Source organism: Thunnus albacares, chromosome 21 (genome assembly GCF_914725855.1).
Source record: "Thunnus albacares chromosome 21, fThuAlb1.1, whole genome shotgun sequence".
NCBI lineage: Eukaryota > Metazoa > Chordata > Actinopteri > Scombriformes > Scombridae > Thunnus > Thunnus albacares.
In genome coordinates, this window is record NC_058126.1 from 9,460,919 (window position 1) to 9,481,897 (window position 20,979).

Genomic DNA, 20,979 nt, shown 5'->3' on the forward strand with positions numbered 1-20,979 from the left:
CAAGAATGTTACCTTTTTAATCCAACTATTTATAATTTTTTGGCAGATTCCATATACTTAAAAAGAAATGGACCAACAGAAAATCAAACTTTACCTTATTTCTTCTTGATATTGAGCTCTTTTACAATCCTCCAGTCCAGCTGCAAAATAAAAAAGCAACAAAGACCCAAACAGTTTTAATCTGTATCCATTTATTTATTTATTTTTCCTCTTCCTGTGTATTATTTTGTTTTTACTGAATGTTGCACAATCCCCTTACCATTTTTTAAAAGTATTTTATTATGTCATAATTGAATTCTCTGGCACTTTCCTTTTTTTGTTCTTCATACTTGTTTATATGTTACTGTTTTTTGAATTTGACTGTTTTCAATAAAGTCGAGAAAATGCCTGTGTTTTTTGGCACCCCATAGATAACAGGAAGGGTCACAAATGTTGATATCTATTACCAAATGTTGGTGAGACCACATGATATTTAGGTAGAATTAACTGTGTAGATTTGCTCACAGAATTTGGCACCAACCAATATCACTGATAATTAGTTTCAGCTACGCTTATGCCTAGTGCAAAAAAAAAAATTATGGGATCCATTACATAATCAATCTTGTAATTATTTTATAATCTTCTCAGATTTGGTTTTATGCTCCATAACAGACTGAATCAAATTTGTTTTTTTGAAAGTAAATTTAAAACATTTGTTTTTGAGACTTCATTCAGCCTCTCGTTATTCTGTTAGTAGCCTAAATACTTCAAATCTCTCAATTTCTACTTTAAAAAGTTCCTGTCAGTTGCAAACTTATTACTTACTTATATGAAATGTGTTATCATTTGATAACATTAAGTTTACTGGATGATACCACACTTTGTTTGTCTTATTATAATAATTTATAATGATTTGTAGATAGATTTAGGTATCAGAGAAATGTGTCTAATTTCCTTTGCTCTAATTTAAAATAGCAAGACCTACATGTTCCTATTACTAACTTTATTTAATTTGTCAACAGTTAATAAACAGCAGCTGTGACATTGTAACTATATGACCTGCAGGACAGATGTGAGATTTCGAGAGCAATTGTGTGAATTTTTGTACACAGATGAAAAGCTTTTTTCTATTATAATAATTTGCGTTTCCAAAAACTTGCTAAATAAAAAGTTATAGCTAACTTTTCTCTTAAAAATGTAATTAATTTCTAGAAAAATTGTTAATGTGAACATCACAAATATACTGTATATTCATTGTACAATAGGGAACGCTCCATAATCCACATTAATACATAAATCCTAATAATTTCAGACATAACCAACATGTCACATATTGTTTATTGTCATGTATTTAATTGCAGTAGCTACAATATTTAACAAAGGTTTAAGTAGAACACATCCAAAGGCAAGTTTCATTCAACAGATTCACAAGAAAAAGTCATTTGACATAAAATAAGACTGATATGGATGTTTGTTTGTTTTTTTTTTTGTCATGTTCGTACAGTCTAAACATTCATTTTCTTGGTCAGGTCCCTCCTGGAACTGACCTGTGACTGACAAAGGCAAAATGCAAAGTTTTGAATGGTTGCAGGCTTTTAAGACATGCAGCTTAGATCAAATGAGAGCAAGAGTGGCACTGCTTTGCACTGAAAGTTTGTCCAAAGTAAACCCCTTTAATAGCCACAAACAAATATGTACACCACAGCCTATAGTAGGTGAATGTCTGGGAAAATTCAGGGCTCCCGTCTTCAGAGACACACTGATAATAAGAAGGCTTGATGCAGAGTATATAGTAAGTAATTACTGTAAGCAATGACTGTACAGCAGCGTAACTGTTATGAAACCACGACCTTGCAGACCGGGGAAACAAATGAAGCCTAGCTAAGTGATTCTGACAAACAAGAGTATACTGCTGAAGATCGATCAGACAATTCACAATTGTTTTTAAACGTCTAGTTTTGTTAAGAAAAAAAAAATCCACCCAAATATTAAGTCTTTTCCGCTGCCAAGATTGGCTTCTCGAAGAGAAAATCTGCCAGAGCTGAAGGGATACACACTATTTTTGCGTTTGTGTGGGCTGCAATGCAATCGCTTCCAAAGGTCACTCTGATATTGTCTGAAATAAAAGTAGAGTAGATGTGGTTTCTGAGAAATAAATATGTTTAAAGCAAAATGTTCCACTCTTCTGTCAGAGATTATGTTTTTAGTATCTGCAGCCCCATAGAAATCGACATGGAAAATTGAATGCCATTGAAATTTAATGACTACAGAATTTACAAAAATAATAAAACTATAAATATTCAAAAGTTTTGGGTACATTCCATCAGGCTTAGAAATCCTACTGGCCAAAAATGAAAATGTTGTAATGAAATGAAAGTCAAATCTCCCATCGCCAGTTGAATTGTGGCTCTCAGAAGTGAACAGGTGCATACCTCTGGAAAAGATAACCTGCTCACTAAGGAGTAAGATATCATTTTTATCTATAAAATATGGCAACTTTTTATCATCTACATGGAGAATCTCCCATCTCACATGATTGAATGATCATCTCTCTATTTTCACCACACTAGTGTTGTAAAAGACCATCCTATTGTGGTTAAAGCTAACCTATCTCTATTGTTTTACTTACTCTCAGTAGCTAAAATTTTATTTTAATTGTTACGTCTTAATCTATTTTTATCATCTGTTAATTTAATTTTGAGACATCTGTAATGTACAATGTGTGGTTGTGTGGTTTATGTACTATTTGAAAAAACTAAATAGAATACTCCAAAAAGAATTGAGGGGTAGATTATTCCTTTAAAACACTTCTAGACACATTTACAAAATTTCGGTGTTAGAAAATATCCTCAGATGGTTTGGGAAATACAGCAAAAGGAAATATAGCGGTAATATTTATTGACAATATGGCAAGTCTTAAGATTACATCACCATCACCTTTTCTCCAATTTATATAAGGTCTACAATTTTAAATCACAAGCTTCCCGCTATGTTTTCCAATTTTGTAGATGAGCCGCGGCTGTTCCCAAATTAATATTGGCAACAACAGAGACCATTATCACCCGATACACAGGCTGCAGCTCTTAATGGAGCCGCCATTAACTGGTGTCAAGCTGAAGTTGGTCTTCACATTCACACAGGCTGACTTTGTTAATTATAAGACATGGGAACTGTATCCTACTCTGAATCAATGCATCTGGTTTTAGTGCTGTAAAAAGTCAGCCTTAATGGGATTTATTCCAATTTGCTAAGTTGGGTTTGATGCTGTTTCATTAGAAGTTTTTTTTTTGTCCAAAGTACATTGCCATATGAGGCACTTTTGCAAGTCTTTGGCTTTCAGAACACTTTTGCAGGGAAAACCCTTTAAGAGCACTACAGGCTAAAACAGAGGCATCATCTCATTGCTTGTCACTACATTTAGGCGTAGCATGTTTAATTCTGGGAGAAGACGCCTTTAACCCAAGAGTGCAGTGTTACTTTGCAGGTCATAAAAATAAAGCAAAAAAAAAAAAAAAAACAGGTTTGTGCAATGCTTCAATGATTCACAGTTAAACAGAAATAAATAAGTTAACTGAACGAGTATAAACAGCGCATGTTGGACGGAATCTTAAATTCCTTAAACTGTAATAAACTGAATGTTCTGGCTAGTAAAGGAGGGAGTTTTTTAGTAAGTGACTGTATCTTTGTTTACATATCAAAGTTAATATTCACTGATCAAAGTGGACACTGGAGTGCAAACGAGGCTTATGAGCAATAAAACGTCCTTCTGAAAAACATAGCTGCTGCATTTGTAAGTTAAACAAATCCGTTCTGAAGAGTGGCATTATGGAAAACCTTAGTTGTCAAAGATAGCTTAAGGCATGATAGCCCTTTTTGGCAGGGAGTTTGTCAATCTTCCACTGCTTTGTGGGATTGCTGAACACAGCCATGATGTCTCTGGTCCTCCAACCAGAGGTGCCTTCAGTTCCTTTTTCATTGCTGGCGTTTCCTCCATCTCTCTGGGATGATTTACTGGCTGTCAAGGCCCAGCGTCCTCCTGTATTTGTCCCCCTTTTTATCCCCAGCTGGGTCAGCTCCCTCTACTCCCTCTGCTCCCTCCGTTCCCGGCTGTGTGATCCTGCCTGTTGCCCTCTCCCTTTCTCGATCTGTGTGGTCAACGCCCCTGGCCCCTCAGTCAGGGCCAGCCGCTGTCATGATCCCTCCTCACTGTGTGCTCCCAGAGACGAGCGCTCGGACCCGGTGTCGACTGATGGCGTCCTCCAAAAACCCCGCAACCTTCTCACTGTCCTCCTACGCAGCACACAGGACATGACAAACATAAGACTGTTTGGTCAAAACTAATTCTTCAGACTGGATATAAAATGCTGATACTATGTCATAAATCCTTCTTTTGTTTAAAAATGCAAAATTTATTTACCTCATTTATGAAGGCATAGTGAACAAGTTCACTGGCAAGGTCTTTGGAGGTGTCAGCTGAAAGTTACACATAAAATATTTCAGTTTTATTTCAAAATCTGCAATAAAAATGAACCCATAGAGAACGGATCTTTTTAAAGGATAAGTATGGTGTTTTTTTCTATTTTTCATTGCCAACAAATTCCATGAAAAATCCCAAAACAACAATGAATTGATCCGACTGACAAGTAGGCATAGTGTGTAGCCAAAGCCTGATATGTTTTATTTCTCTATGTCCTAGACCTCTATTATTGTCCAAAAACTGTTAAAAACACATAAATGAGTCATGCTCTTTCACTGAGCGACAAATACAATTAACATGGACACTGCAGTTTATTTTGAGTTCATTCCACATTCACTGTCCAGCTGCCGTAAAAATCAATCCACAGCTTAAAATAGTCCCAACCAATTTACTTCTATTGCTAAAATGACACTAAAAACTACAAGGCCCAGCTGCTTTATTAAAATACAAGCCTTTAAAAACCAGAAAAGATATAATTTGTCCTGTTTTTAAAGGTTTACGTCTTTAGCAGGAACCACTGAGCTCGGTGCTGAGAGCTACAGACAGGCTGTAGAAGTCAGAAGGTATTGAAAGACAGACTGACGCTTTAATGATTTTGGTCAATTCATGGGATTGTTGACAATAACAAAAACATAGAATAACACCAGCCTTTTCCTTCAAGGTACAGTTGTGGTCAACGTACTTGGAAGGATGTCACAGCTAAGCTGCCGATGAAGTTTATCATCCATCTTCAGAAATAAAGACAGCTAGGGAGAGATGAAAAGGTCCAATTTAAATCAATCATGTTTTTTAACCACTACAACTGACTTAAACCTCTAAATTAAATGTTGCACTCCACTGGTGCAGAACTGCTAGACCTAATCATCATATTCACTCAAAATATTATAATAAAATAAATAAAAAAGCAACAATTTCAATTGTCACAGATACTGAAATGGGTAAAGTAACCCATTCCTAACCATCTGAGGGCAGCACTCAGGAAGGCTTTTTCATCTTAACTCATTATTTATATTAAATTATAGTTTATGTTTTTAACACTGTAGCAGCTAAGATTCACTGTGAATGAAAAGTGCAGTACAAATTGAATGAATTATTATTATTATTATTATTATTATTATTATGTGACTCACATGGGTTTTGGTTCCTTCTTCATTTGACTCCAAATTACAGTGCATCTGAATAACCTATGATACAAACAGACAAAATGTTTTTAGGTCCTGTTACATGTTACATGCAAAACAACTCAAAGGGCAATGCAACAAGATTCTTGCATAGAAAAATGTGCAATCAACACTTTAGTAACATCTGCTGCCATGACACATTTAATGTGGGTGAAATAATTCATGTTAAATACCTATAAGCATTGTTTTCTTTATGTGTGTTAGTGGCTTATAGCTGATAAGAAGACAGTGTTCACGTGTTTGCTGTGTAGGCAGCAACATTGATGATCTAATACAGGTGCGGTAACGTCTGAAAGGCTAACCTTCCTCGTCTCCGTCTCCTGGGGTTCAGGAGTTGGCGTCTTGACTGTCTCAACCTGCTCCTGAGACAAGGAGAGGGCGCGAGGGACGGGGTGAGGCCGAGATGAGGCAAAGTTCATCAAGGGGTAAATCCCATTCCTGATGGAGTGACAAAAATATTAAAGCAGTGTACACAGCTGTTTTGAAAATGTTTATTTTTCTGCACAAATCACAAAATAACTCATAATTCCACTTACTTTACATCCTCCAGAAACTTGTCAAGTTCCAAAGGGGACACATGGGAATATCTGTGGGATGCCAAGAGATACAAAAAGAGCACAGTGAGCACTGTGCTCGACATGTCTTGTGATATTCATAAGTAGCCAAAGATACACAGTGGTTGATTTTACTTTAGCTGAACTCCTTGTCTGTCTTCATGTTTAATCTCTGCCATGACAGCATTTGGGTCAAAGGACTTGGTTTTCTCCTCTACACAGTTCTCTGGAAGTAAGTCTGTGGATGCAAAACAAGTTTGTATATTAATAAATTGACAAGAGCTTATTATTTATTAGCGAGCTGCAGCCTTTGTCCAACATCTACCAGAAAAAATAATCTGCTATTTATTGGATGCTGTTTGACAGAGTAAACTTTTTCAAAATATACTCAGAATTACAACTAATTTTTCTTTAAAAAACAAAACAAAACACCCTTTTCAAACTTTAAAATGACTCAACAATATGTAAACCTAAAAAACATATCACATGAGAAGTTAAACTGGACACTCAACAGCATAATTAATTAATAAGAAACAATTTTGCATGAAACTGTAACAGACTTTTGATTCAGTTTTAAAATCTGCCTTGCAAAAGTTTGACAGTCTTTGCAGACCTGCTGCATGTAGGAACGCTGTAACTACCATGGTGAACGACACAAGAAGTGATTTTCACGCAGTACGCTCAGCGTGTGGAGGTGAGAAACTCACACTGGTTGTTGATGAGGCAGTGGGCGGCCAGCAGTTTGAGGGAGTGGACCTCGAACAGGACTCGGTGGAACAGAAGGTCATGAGCGGTAGGACGGTGCTTGGCTTCGTGACGCAAACAAGACTGGGTGAACTCCTGCAGAAAGCAACGGGACGCCGAGGTCTGAGTCCAACACGTAACCACATGACTGTACTGTATGACCCCAGGTTACTGAGCATCACTCTATGTTCTAGATTTGATTCTTGGCATGTGTTACTGAAACATACACTTTGAAACTGTACAAAGTCACTGTATGTGGTCTCAGATAAACCTAGAAGCAGGACAGTGTGTGTAGGCGAGTGTTAATAGAGTAGTGTGGGACTGTTTGTCTTTTTCCTCATGTTTCCTTGGTTGCAATGGTGGTATATTTAGGACATTTTTGAGACTCACTCTCATGAGAGGGTCTTCCAGAGATTGACCTGCATTGACGATGGCCTCCTTGGACACAGCAGTATCTCCATTGGCCTGGATCTCCAGTACTGCCATCTAGGGGTACAAATAATCTGTTAACACACACACACACACACACACACACACACACACGTACACACGCACACATACACATACACACATACATACATACATACATACACAGAGAGAGATGGGTATTTTACGGATCTGTTTCTCTCACCTCTAGAGCACAGATGCCAAAGGAGAAAATGTCTATGGAATAATCATCTTCGCCAGCTAGAAACGGAAAAGGAGAAGCACAGAAGAGGGAGGTGAGGGGGGGTTGACATACAGGCATCTTTAAGGAAAAGCTTACCCCAAAATGAAAATATAGTTTGTATCTTAACCACTGCATTTTACAGGATCATGAAGCACAGAGTGAGTTAGTATTTGTAAGTGAGGTTTAGCCTTATTACAAAAGACACAAGTGACCAATCTGTCTTTTTACTGCTCCAAAAAGCAACACAAAATATAATTAAATGTCTCCAAATAACTTGTGTGGAATAATGCAAATGTTTTGTGGCTAATCGATTGCACTGTGGCTCCACTGATTCCAGCATTTATCTCATTATCTCCAACACTTACAGTCCACAGGTCACAAACTTCCCACAGCTTTCAGGTGGAGGACTTCGCTGTCGGCAGCGAGCTTTGCAAAACATTTGGATTTTGCAACTGTGCGCAAAAATAATGGACATCTAATGCTGATTTTGGAGCTTAACACAGATGATCGTGTTACTAGAGATACTAACTTACTGTGTGTTTGATCATTTTATCAACTTCAATAGATTTTAGAGTCACACAAGGTTGAGAGGTAATGACTGAATTTTCACTTTGGGGCAAATCATTCAGTTAAGAATGAAAAAAAAAAAGATAGATTTTAGAAATTAAGCTGAAAAAAAGTTATGAACAACCTCTGCTCCATCACACTTACCACCATATTCTGGAGCAAAAAAATGAAGATTCCTCTGCTCGTCGCGATGTTGCCTCCCTTTACCGCTGGCATCTGGGAACACTGGTAAGAAGAGACACATAGAGAATAATAAATAGTTCAAATCAAAAAAATTGATAGACACCAGTGAAAACATATCTACAACAAAATTATCTATTTCTTACCATTAACAAATAGCCGATGCCACACTGTGGAAAGAAAATTAAGCATAATTGAGATATTTTTTTTTTGTTTTGTAAAACTGCAGAGATTAATTTAGTAAATCCAGCAATCCACAGTCTGTCACACACAGTTACAGTATGGGTAGCCATACTGACATAGATATATGTCTGTAGTAACATAGAAAGCCCTGCAGGAAGCAGACCTGAGCCGATCTTGATGAGGCCGTTGTGCTGAATGAAGATGGTGTCGCACGTCAGGTTGCCATGGATTATTGGTGGGTCACAAGAGTGCAGATAACTGCCAGTAAAACATAAAACATTGCAGTTTTATTTTAATCTTATGTGTGAGTCTCAAGACATCTCTCATGTTAAAATCCTGGGGAAGAAATCAGTCAGTACCTGAGGGCAGAGAGAATCTGGGTGCACCACCTCTTCCAGGCCTAAAATGTAGTGTAACAGAGCAACGTGAATCCTTTTGAAGATACTAATTTGCTCCACAGAGGGCAACTTGGCATGGTAACCTGTTGAACTACACTCAAATACACAGTTTTCCTGTTATTCTCAGTAATATAGTTGTATAATGAAAGCCACATGCAGCACTGTTTCTCTGCAAGTCTTTTCAATTCAGCAAAAGCACACAAAGAAGATGAAGAAAAGGGTGATAGATAAATTGCATGCTAATTTCAAACCCACAACACCCCGAGGATAAGATATATGTCTGAGCAGACTGAGCCACAAGGGTGCCCTGTTACATAATCTCTAATCCTGTTGGAAATATGGATCTGAATAGTGATTGGACTGCAGTACCGTGTGCCACCACCAAGGGACAGACTCATGACACATTCATACGTGACCAAGAGTAAAAACACTGACCTTCACATTCATAGTCTTGTGGTTCTTCTTGGTTTTCTTTAGAAACTGCTTGAGACTGCCCGATGACATGTATTCTGTGATGAATATAACCTGGTGGAGGGATTTTCTGTTAATTTACAAAATGAAAAAAAAAAAAAAAAAAAAAGAGTGGAGCGAGGGAAAGAAAGACCAGGGAGGATAAAAAAAATCTTACACGAGCATGAGTCTCCTTCATGTCCAGCCAGTATTTGTGGAACTTGACAATGTTGGGGTGTTCAACCTGCATCAGGTTCTCAAACATCTCCTTGATCTTATCCTAGAAAACATCGGAGGTGTTTCACATCTTCACATTACTTCATTGACAAAGTAAGGTCCTTTATCCCTCAGGCCTTTAGCAATACAGCTAAAACTCGTTGTTTAATTGATAAGACTATTGACAGAAAATTAAACAGCAATTCTTAGACCTGTGTCATAAATATCTGAATACCTTAAAAGGTATTTGACTCTAAATTGGACAAAACAAGCAATTTGAATATGTCAACTTGGGAGCTGGGAACTTTTGACTGGAGTGCTCTTGTAGCCTGGAGGTTAAAGTGCCAAACATGAACCGCAGCATCCCTGGTCCTCTCTCTACTGTCAGCTTTCTACTTAAGGCCCCAAAGAATATTTATAAAAAATACTTTTGGCTGCTAACAAGAGAGCCACTACATGGAAATATGAGCAGGCAAACCCTCCAACAAAGGATAACAGGCCTGCAGTTGTCAGTGAAATATGCTCTGTGGAGATACTGTGATTTATCTTAAGCCTACAATATGAACAATTTGTAAAATACTGGGAAAAATAAGACTTTATACTGTATATGTGCCTAGAAGATACATGTTCCTGTACAAGTATTTTGTGTGTCTCATTAACACATGTTTATTTAGCTTGAAAATACCTAAATTACCAAACTCTTCCCACTCCAAAACCACAAATTAGTTGCATAACCGTTAATACAACCTGTATCTAAAGGTAAAAGGTACCACAATACCTCCTGTGCTTTGAAGACCTTCTTGTCAGAGAAGAGCACTTCGTTCCAAACCACCTCCACACCCTCCTCTGTGTCCATGGCCAGAGATGCACTTTCCACACCTGGGACATTACCTTGGCTCACCTGCAGAGGGCAGACAGATACAGATATTGGATTTAGCATCATGCTAGCACTAGCACTTTCATACATTTCATACTATAAAGGCAACTTTAAACCTGCATGAACAGATTTTTCACCACTTTGAGGCAGCAGAAAGAAGCAACATACACTTATCACCTTGTGTAGTTGATAATGTTAACTTGTTAGCAAACAGTTTATCAAGCAAACATGGAACAACATTAGCATTCATGTGGAGTTAATTCACTACTCCTTTAGCTTTGTTTTGGTCTCCACCAACTCCTGAGAGAAAATATCTGTCTCTTCAAACGCTAAATGCTCCACTATGGTGAGCAGTAAAGAGAGGTGGGAGGATGAGTAGCAGCTTGTGTAAAGAAGGAAGAAGTGGATTAGCAGGAAACAGAGAGGGAGAAGTGAGGGGATTGTGGACGAGGGATTTAGAGAGATGAGACGTGGGTCACAAGACGGAGGAGGTGGGAACGGGCTCCATGAAGAAATGCAAAGAATAGTTAGCAGAGTGGAGTGAAGAGGCAGCGGCCCGGTCTATAATCTGGCAGACGCAGACACCCTTGGGGGATCCATCACTGCATGAGACAGCGCTTATGCAACAGCGGCAAAGAGCTAAAGACTGCTCATCGCAGGATATTGCTGCATATTGTGAAGCCGCAGCGGTGGTGCAGTTATTAAGGAGACTGGATTTGGGTTCGAGGTCCAGTCTTAATAAGAGCTAATCATGATGCAAGAGCTTTAATTCCTTCTAATCCCACATCTCGCCAAATTAATGGAGAATTGTTTCTACTTAGAAATCCAGTGACGTCATTTTCAGAGGCCGCCTCAGGATTTCCAGGATTTCCATGTTCTGTTTTAATGACCAGTATTTTTCCTGCTCTGCATCTGACCCCATTTTCTGACCTAATTGAGATTTCCTCCCAAGGATCAATAAAGTATTAACACTACAGTTATAGACAACATGGCATCATTGATCTCAGTATTGATGCACCAGACTGAAAGCTTTTACACAGTCAAACCTTTCTTGAAGGTTTTGCTTCCATGCAAAACCCTTCAGAGTGCCGCAATGAACACTACAAATATTCATATTCATACCAGCCTGCACTCTTCTGGGAATGCTTTGAAAACTTAACTCTTTTTTTCACTCAGTTCAGTTATTCTTGGTTGTTTTTATCAATCTTTTATTGAATCTTCTGATGTTTTCTTTTACTTGCAGGTTCTACAGCCTGTCAGTGACAGACAGAAACAGCCTGAACCGAATTCTTAAGATATGATCAAATGAAAGTGGTGTCAAACAGAAGGATCTGAGTGTTTTTGTGACCATCAAATCTAGGAGACATCTTAGCAACTGAATTCTCACTGCTGCCTTAAGGACGTTGCTATGCTCTACCTGCTTAGAAAAGTAAAGGCTGTTCTTTAACCCTTCTTTATCTGTCTTATGAATTATTCATTTTTTATGGATTTTGTACATTTATCTATTAATGTATCTATTAGTAATGCCACATATAGTTTTTAAGCTTATTCCGTTTGATTGTTTTAGCTTTGTAATAACCATTGTCTTTATTGTGTGTAGGGCTGGAACTAAAGATTATTTTCATTATCAATTAATCTGCAGATTATTTTCTCAATAAAATGTTAGAAAACAGTAAAAAAAGAACTTCTTAGGGCTCATGGTGATGTCCTCAAATGTCTTGTTTTGTCCGATCAATGGTCTAAAATTCAAAGATATTCAATTTTACTGTCGTGTATGACACATAAAAGCTTCAAATCCTCACATTTGAAAAGAAAACTGACCTCGGTGGCAAGCTGCTTTATACAGTTGTCCTTGCAAGAATGAATAAAGTCGCAGTGAATTAAATTGAGCTGAACTGAATAAGATCCAGCTCACAGATAATGTTTCAATTCATCCCAGAGATTCTGATAAGGTTGAGGTCAGACAAGTTCTTCCACACAAAACTGGGAAAAAAACATTTCTTTTAAGTCTTTGTGCACGAATACACTGTCACTTCAGAACAGGAAAGGTCCATCCCCAAACTAACACCACAAAGCTGGAAGCACAATATTGTCTGAAACCTTCAAGAAGTTCACCTTTTTAGAACTGTTTTAATATAAGACTTATGTCCCGTGCCACCTTGTGATTTTAGTGTGTTTTTTAGTTACATAGGATATTCTTTTTACTTGTTGTGAGTATCTTGCAAAGTAAATAAAATGTATTATTATTATTATTAATAATTTTAATTCATATCTAACAGATAATGGATCTGCATTAACCAGTTGTAAAGTTCTGCAACATATTGCTTGTTGAAACCTGCATTCAAACAACTTCCTGTTGTTGAATTTAATTACATGTACTCCTCCATGTTAACCCTGCTCTACCCTGAGGCCTTTTCTCATCATCTCTGTAGGAAGACACATGTAAACTAGTTAAAAGTTTGAGACATTTAGAGAATAAGCAAGCACACCTGACACTCCTCTATCATCATCATCATCTCTGTGGTCTTAAAATGTCAGCTAGGCGTCTCTGATGAACAGCTGTGAGCCTGACGACAGGGCTGAATGACTATTATTTAAGCTTGTCTCTACGCCCAAATGACTGCTTATTAAAGCTAAATGCTAGCCATTGATATATTCTACAGAGCTCCACTTGTACCACGCTTCATGACATCATCTTTGACTCGGCGATGAATGGAGTCAAAACGGCTTTCAGTATGCGGCTCAACAGGAGGAGGTTTGTTAAACGAACCAAAACGAGCAGAAGACAAACAGCAATCAGAGCGACCAAGAAAACAGCTATAAATATTCTTATTTTATATTCGGACTTTCTAAACACCACATATTTCTTGGTGTTCATGAAATAAACCAGAGAAAGAAATGTTTCTCGGCCGCTGTGGTTGGTTTCTTGCTTGACCTACAGTACCCTGTCTGGAGGGTAGGAGGGGTTTCCTTTACAGACAAAGTGAACAGTGCAGGAGACCTGACATATAATCTCGCTGCTCCCACTCTATGGGAGATGATAATCTGATTACTTGTATTACAAAGCTGGAACACAATGCTCCGACTCGCTGACAGCAGAGGGAATTCCTTTGCTTCGATAGCTGTCAAGAAGGAATCATGTCAAGTTTCTCTGCGGCCTCAGGGTTCGGCTGTTGTTTACTTTCTCCAGATGTTGAGAAACACTCGGTCCCCTGTCCCAGCGTCCCCGTCCCAGGGGTATAGCGGGGTCTGATGCTTGGTCATGGTAGCGTGAGACTGGTAAACAAGCACTCAGGATTCTGGGCTCCAATTGGCTGTGGGAAGGGAGGTGGATTTAGGGTGCGGAGAGGGATTTAGGGATTGTGTGTTCATGTCAGAACAACACCAACTTCTATTCTGATGTTTGCTAAATCTTCATCTGAGCCGGGTAAAACTGGATCTGTCACATGAACCTCTCCATTATCCCACCACACAAGTTATTCCTGTGCATCTCATTTTACACTGGCGTCTTCACACTCTGTCGGATCCTGCCAGATTCTTATTAATAAGCACAGCAGATTACCCACAATCCACTGGGATGCCATGTCATGTGTATGGGTAAAAGATAAATGTCACACTTAGGGACATATGTAAGTTCAGAGTCGGTCATTTTAGCTGCTAGCAGCCCGACTCCTGAGATGATCGGCCGGTTAACGTCCATCGTCATCCCGGGGAGAACATGATCCGATGAGCTGATCTGCGCAGCTCTTTGGTGATTTACCGCCGGCTCTAATGTCTCCGTAGCGTTTTGCTGTATGATATGATTCCTTTTGGAAGATAAATGTTGGTTTCACAGATGAAATCTAACAATTGCAGCCTCTGGGGCTCTATAAATGTATTAAAAAGGAACAGATCAGTCTAAATTAAATTTCGTTTTATTTTACTAAGCTACATAACAGTTAAGATTTTATCATAGCTACATTACAGACTGAATAACATAATTTACTGCATCTGTCTGTCAATGAGGTTATTTTTTTGTGTTACAGGAGCTTTATAGCTGAGATTATTTTGTCACAGTACAGTCGGGTAGGTGTGTTGAAGCTGAGCTGCTGCTGTCAGCAAGTAAGCTGCCGTTCCAAATGCAGAATGATCGTACCACGTCCTCCCGTCCTCAGAAGTTCGTGTCCCGAGTTGAACTTGCCATGTCTGAACTAGCAAATACGCAAGTTTGAACTTGGTGTACTTGGTATTGAGAAAGGCCCTCTGTCAAATTTGTTTCAGTCAAAGCCTGGCGCACTTCCTGTATCTGTCGTTTCAAATTGAAAGCCCTCTAGCGTTTCATACATGATCCAGCCATATATTAGGTTTTGACCTAGTCTTGTTTATTTGAGATATTACAATAGACAGTTCACAGGAAATGAGAAGAGCAAGAAAGAGAGATGGGGAATGATATGCAACAAAGGACACCAGCTGGATCTGTTTTAAGTACAGAAGAGCAAAATGTGCAGATGTTTCAGTTAGGCCATCTTCTTTTTATTGTTTATCTATATTAGTTTCTGCTAATGTGGTTGCTTGTCTTTCTGGGGTCAATAGATACACTGAGATAACACGTGACAAAACTATAGACATTAAAAGACACAGAGACAAATTCTAATGAGGAAAATGAAGAAAAAATAAGAGAAAAGAAAACAAATTAGTAAAAAAGACTGAACTTATATTCAGTGTTACATACAATACAATAGAAACTGAAAAAAAAAAATTAATTAAAAGAGCATTTGGATGTACTTATATCTTCAAGCTTGTATTTCATATACAGTAAAGTACACTCAGCTGTACCTTCATGAAGGTTAAAATATCCAGAAACCGTTTTAGAAAGGTGTTGATTTAACTTTGTGGTCATTTTGGAGGCTGTGGTTTGTGGTGCTGTTGAACTGTTTTGCATTATACTTAGAGGTGTTTCTAATATTATGTCCACCCTATTTATATCAATGAGGGCACACTTGCAACTGGCTGTTTATGCTGTATATTGTTAACGGACACGCCATGCTTTCTGTGCAGTGCTGAATTGGCTTTTCTATAAGCACACGAGGAGAGCAAATCTTCGCCGGCTGGTCCATCTGCAGTGGTAGTTTTATAGCCGGGTTTCAGAGTGGGATCTATTTTACATGTGGCACAAGGCCAGCGAATTATCTCAAAATGAGAAAAGGTGCCTGATGAGTCAGCCAGAGGGAGAAAGGACAGCGGGAGGATTAGCAGAGAGGTAGAGGAGAACTGAACTACAGTACCGCAGCTCTTTCAGTGCGATTCTCCCTGCGGAGGCATCTTAAATGAAAGAGTGCCTTTGTCTGAGACCGTGTGTGGGTCCAAGTCTGATAGCGACAAAGAGCTTTGTCTCCTACACGTCGGTATCTCGCCTCTACCGGGCCTCTTCCTACACCTCATACCTCCACAATGAGCTGATACGCCGCACCACATAAATATTTAAGAAGTAGGTCTGGTACAGAAACAGCTACACCCAATTAATCTGCATTACGCTGTACTCGATGCTCCCTAGGTTGGTGTACTGTATGTAAATGAGAGCAGGCTTCTTTCTCTGTCGCTTTGTGCTTTCTCTCTCGGAGATTTCACAGACATCAAAGAGGAGCAGCATCAAAGAGTTGGATCAAAATGTTGTGGAAAATGCGAGAGGAGACGTAGAGAAAATCATTTCTAACTCTGAAATGTGGATGTGCGAGTGAGGAGAACAGATGCACCCTTTTCAATTTAGACACAACTGCATACTGCTGTTACTGAAAAAGTAATGTGTTCTGAATAAAGATACTTGTGAATACCAAAAATATGATAATGAGAATTCTGAATGACTCATTAAGTGTTTGGATACATTTTCTCATTGAAGTGAATGGGAAGGTGTGTCTAAACGTTTGACTGGTACTGTAGGTGTTCTTATGTCTTATGAATAGATAAAATACCATAAAAATGTTGTAGAATCTTTATGCAATCTTGAAATTTTCATTTCTTGAGCTTTGTAGGCCAACATTTTTTGCCCTGCAAAGCCAACAAAGTCAGAAGTTGTAACAGTGACATATATTATGTGGTTTTGGGTTATTTGACACTTTGCAATTTACATGAAGTAGCAGCTACTGTTGAAAAGATTTGACAGTCAACTGTCAGAAAATGAATCAATGACAATTTACACCTTAATGAGTAATAATTATATTTAATAATTATAATTTTCAAATAAAACATAATCAGCACTGATTGGCTCAAACTTTGAAATGTGACAATTTGCCTGCTTTATTTCATATCACATCATGATGAATTGAATACTTTGAGTTTTAGTGCATGTTGGCCAGAAAAAAACAAGAGATTTAAACACTTTTTTTTTAAGATTAATCAATGATGAAAATATGTTTTGTTTGATTCTAGAGCTGCAATGATTAGTCAATGGACAGAAAATCAACTACCAACCATTTTGGTAATCGACTCATTTTGAGTCATTTTTCGCAGACAAAAACGTTCGAATCGTCTGCTTCTAGCTTCTTAAATGTGAATATTTACTGGATGAAACAGATTTTTCAAGATTTATAACCATGTGAGCACAAGCATTGGCAATCTCTATCTGCTGATGAAGACCATGAGATATTGTTGGAAGCACTGATAAAAACTGGTAAGTGGACTACTGTCTCCAATGTTAAAGTTGCAGTGTGTAGAATTTAGTGGCATCTAGCGGAACAGACTTGGCAGAAATGGAATATAATATTCATAAGTATGTTTTAATTAGTGAATAATCACCTGAAAATAAGAATCGTTGTGTTTTTATTACCTCAAAATGAGCCCTTTATATCTACATAGTGAGTGGGTCCTCTTCCACGGAGGCTGCCATGTTGCACCGCCATGTTTCTACAGTAGCCCAGAACGGACAAACCTGACACTGGCTCTAGAGAGGGCCTTTTGCGTTTCTCGTAAGTTTCATGGCCACCGTAGGTTCTTCTTCACACTTGCAGGGGGAGGGAAGGCGTATTTAGTTGGTTGTAATCTGCAACCTCACCATTAGGTGCCACTAAATCCTCCACACTGGTCCTTTATAGTCTTGCAATACCAGACAATCGCAGATCTCAGCCTACCGGAGTCTGGGATTTCTAGATGGACGGTAGTTGTTCGAACAGCGGCGAGAATGGCCGCTAATAAACCTACACCCCTTACATTCTTTCAAAGACAAGCCTTACCTGCAACGTCACCCCTCAAATACAAAGGGCCGCCTTAAAGACTTTGGATTGGTTCTGCGATGCAGCGTTTTTTTTTAACTCTCTAATTGTTTCTGCCAGGTTTTAACCACGAAACCTGGGAGCTCGTCTTCAGTCTCTCTAAAAAAGATTTAAAAAAAAACATTTTGCTGCAATATGAACTAATGATTTGAACTTTTATCTTGTCTCATTGACATACTGTATCTTTACCAACCCTCCTTTATCATCTACAAACCACTGATTCTTTACACCATCGCGCTACTCAGCAAACTACAAAGCGAACCAGACTTGACAAGCCGACTCTCACTATCCTTCTGTCCTGTCAGTATCAGGGCCTTGAGCCACTGACCGTCTGCTGACCTTCACCAGCCACACGAACAGCTGCACAGTCTGCCTACACGGCTCGCTCTCTGTCGCCCCAGGGTGTCACATGTGCAGCACACAATCAGGTCAATGTCTCAGATGGTGTGCGGTGTGTCCGCTCAGCGTGAAGAATAACGTGATGGCACCGGCCGTGACAGGAAATGTGCGACTCAACCTTCTCTGTTCCCCTTTAAGTGACAGTATATCTTAATGTGAGTGATAAATAACCAGAGAAAGCCATGCATTTCTCAGATTAACGTCCTTTATATCTCACATTATCTAAATTAAACGACCTGCTCTGCCGCCGGGATCTTGACTTTCCAAAGTATGAAAAAGGTTCGACCTCTTTCAAAGCATCAACAAGGTCGCACGTGGCTCACGAGCAGATATTAGACAGATCAGCCCTCATCATGTCTCACTTGTTCATTTTCTCATGGAACAGTTTAAGCTCCCCACAAAGAGGAATGCAGGAGAGCAAGGCGGGTTAGCAGCGAGGAACAGATGGATACAGAGAGGCAAAACAAACAGCAACAGGACACAACATAGTCTAAACATGGTGAAAGCAGGGAAAGTTGTTGAGCCTCTTTCATAAGGCTCTGCTGATAATTCAAAAGCAGGAGAGAATAGTTTTATTTCTTACTGTCGTACCGAAAATGAGGCCCAGCTTTTAATAAAAAAAAAAAGCTTGTATTCCAGCTAAAAAGAAACTCTTCAACAAAGAGGAGCCAGCCTTGATCGAGTCCACAACCCGCCTGTGTTATTTTTTTTTACATAACTGGAAACATGATGAACATTGTGAGGCCTTCACAAAAGATTAGAAAATGTTTGGTTGCTGCAGATGTTGTGTCTTTCAAATTCAGCATTCGGTTTTGTGCTTGCAGTCGAGAGGTAATCATCTGTAGCGTGCTTTAGTCTGCACCAGGGCTTCAAGATTACACTAGCCTTACTGTCCTCCTTCCCATTGTCAATGTGACAAAGCTGCAAATTTATAAGGCCAGCGAGAGAGTGATGCCAAAGCCACAACTGCATTCAAGAAGTCGGGAGCTGCCCTGAGCGGGACGTGATAAGCATGGGAAGTGTTGAACAGCCTCGTTATATAAAACTTTTACCAGTTATTCTCTCGTGTTATGTTAAGGATGAAGGGGTGGTACAGGTGTGAACACATATGTATAAGTGTTATGTATTACACACATGTGTCTGCTGATGTGTGAAGAAGTTTCACACTAATTTACACTTTGAGTCCGACAATCCAAAACATTTTATAAGCTCTGAATCCTCTTTAGGTTTAGTTTTCAATCATTTTAAGCAGCAAAAGTCTTGAGTAACTTACTATTTAATGGATAAAACATCATTCAAATACTTACAACCAAACTGGGAATCAGTGGAAATATTTCAATACTGGTGCCAGTATGAGCCCTTCGGTTTGTACCAGTATTAAAACTGGCTCACTTTTTTCAATACTTTAGTTTGAGGAATTCAGACCTCTTATTTACAAAGAGTCACTCCAATTCAAAAGGCATGAATTAATTTAAAAATTGCTTTTAAAAGATATTAGGCTATTTCCTTGAACCACATCGAAGTGAAAATATATCGTCTTTCTTCTTCTATGTGCCAATGAGATACCTCAGTTTCAGTATCAACACTAAAACAGTAACTTTTTCAACATCTTAGTTTAATTAGACCTGTTTATTTACAAAATCCCTTTTTTTATTAACAAAATGTGCCAAACTTCTCAATCCATCTGTGTTTAATCTTCCCTGTTGCATTAGAAACATACATTTTCCTGATTCCTAGTTTAGATCATAGTTTAGAGGGCAACTTTTGACACTGAGTTTTTCCAGACATACAAACACATTTGCCATTTAAGCATAACTCTGATGAATCTGTGCACTCCCATAAATCTGCTCTGAACTCTGAGCAAAACCTCTTTCCATGCAAACCAGTCAGTGAGCTGAAACACACACACACACACACATTTCAATCAATCAAACATTCCTGTGTTCAAGTGGACAGAAAATGCACAAGGTCAAGGCACTAAGAGCCCGTTTTATCTGCATACCTACACTGTGTGTTTACTCCTTTTCCCGCTCAACCTCTTAAGAAAGATGAGATAAGAGCCCTTTGACTGACATTCACTACATCTATGTGCTTAATGGAGCACAGACAAGATTCATTTCCAAGCTGAGACTAAAATGATGTTTACAAAACAGAAATCCAATATCTGACCACAAGCATTTACCTTGTATTTATCATTCATGGGTGAAATGTGTAACTCTCCGTCTCATAATCTATTATGACGAATATGAGTAGTAGGTGTTATCTGATAAGTATGTGGACCAACATCTGGGCTTGCAGGCACATGAGAATAGTAAATAGGAAATCCCTATAGTGGAGAAACAACACCTTCACCGTATCACACCGCAGAAACCACCTGGTTCTATGTGTGTGAGGTTAAAACTGATTAATCTAGCGAGATAAATCCTATCTGACTCTGTTATCTCCTCAGCATTTTCTGTTCTGGCTTTTCTCACCTCAAATAATCACTGGCGGTTACCGCAGCCGTAATTAATCATTTATCTGATCGTTCTGTCTTTCTGATGAGAGTTGTGCTGATTTTACAGAGCAAATGTAAAAGAGAGGGGAGGGCATGAAACAAAGGTCGACTGTGTCGAACTCACAATGTCACAATCACAACTGATGCACCACAACTCAATAAAGTATCATTTTTATGTTGGTGCTGTTGTTTTTGCACATTTATAACCTTTTTTTTTTTTTTTTTTTTAAAGTTATTGATTTTTCCTCCCTGTGCACGCATCATGAAACATTTAAAATTCACATGGAGAGAAGAAAAAAAAAATGTGTGTTACTCTTTTCCTATTGGAGCTATGATTTGCGCTACCATGTGCTGGAAATTGGT

At 38.6% G+C, this 20,979-nt stretch overlaps 1 protein-coding gene across 2 annotated transcripts in view; it reads right to left on the reverse strand.

Moving 5' to 3' along the window:
- Positions 1-1,298: 1,298 nt before the first annotated feature.
- Positions 1,299-20,979, reverse strand: part of nrbp2b (nuclear receptor binding protein 2b) — a 39,542-nt gene continuing 19,861 nt past the window's right edge. The window contains exons 2-18 of one of the 2 annotated variants that reach the window (XM_044339781.1): positions 10,378-10,500; positions 9,562-9,663; positions 9,369-9,458; positions 8,895-8,935; positions 8,699-8,793; positions 8,499-8,522; positions 8,317-8,397; positions 7,567-7,622; positions 7,326-7,421; positions 6,899-7,031; positions 6,327-6,429; positions 6,174-6,224; positions 5,940-6,075; positions 5,587-5,640; positions 5,139-5,202; positions 4,397-4,452; positions 1,299-4,269 (exon numbers count right to left, since the gene is read on the reverse strand). In XM_044339781.1, the coding sequence (XP_044195716.1) occupies positions 4,183-4,269; positions 4,397-4,452; positions 5,139-5,202; positions 5,587-5,640; positions 5,940-6,075; positions 6,174-6,224; positions 6,327-6,429; positions 6,899-7,031; positions 7,326-7,421; positions 7,567-7,622; positions 8,317-8,397; positions 8,499-8,522; positions 8,699-8,793; positions 8,895-8,935; positions 9,369-9,458; positions 9,562-9,663; positions 10,378-10,500 (1,392 nt within the window). In that variant the 3' untranslated portion in view covers positions 1,299-4,182. The remainder of the gene's footprint in view (positions 4,270-4,396; positions 4,453-5,138; positions 5,203-5,586; positions 5,641-5,939; positions 6,076-6,173; positions 6,225-6,326; positions 6,430-6,898; positions 7,032-7,325; positions 7,422-7,566; positions 7,623-8,316; positions 8,398-8,498; positions 8,523-8,698; positions 8,794-8,894; positions 8,936-9,368; positions 9,459-9,561; positions 9,664-10,377; positions 10,501-20,979) is intronic. The other variant, XM_044339782.1, reaches the window with a different exon arrangement.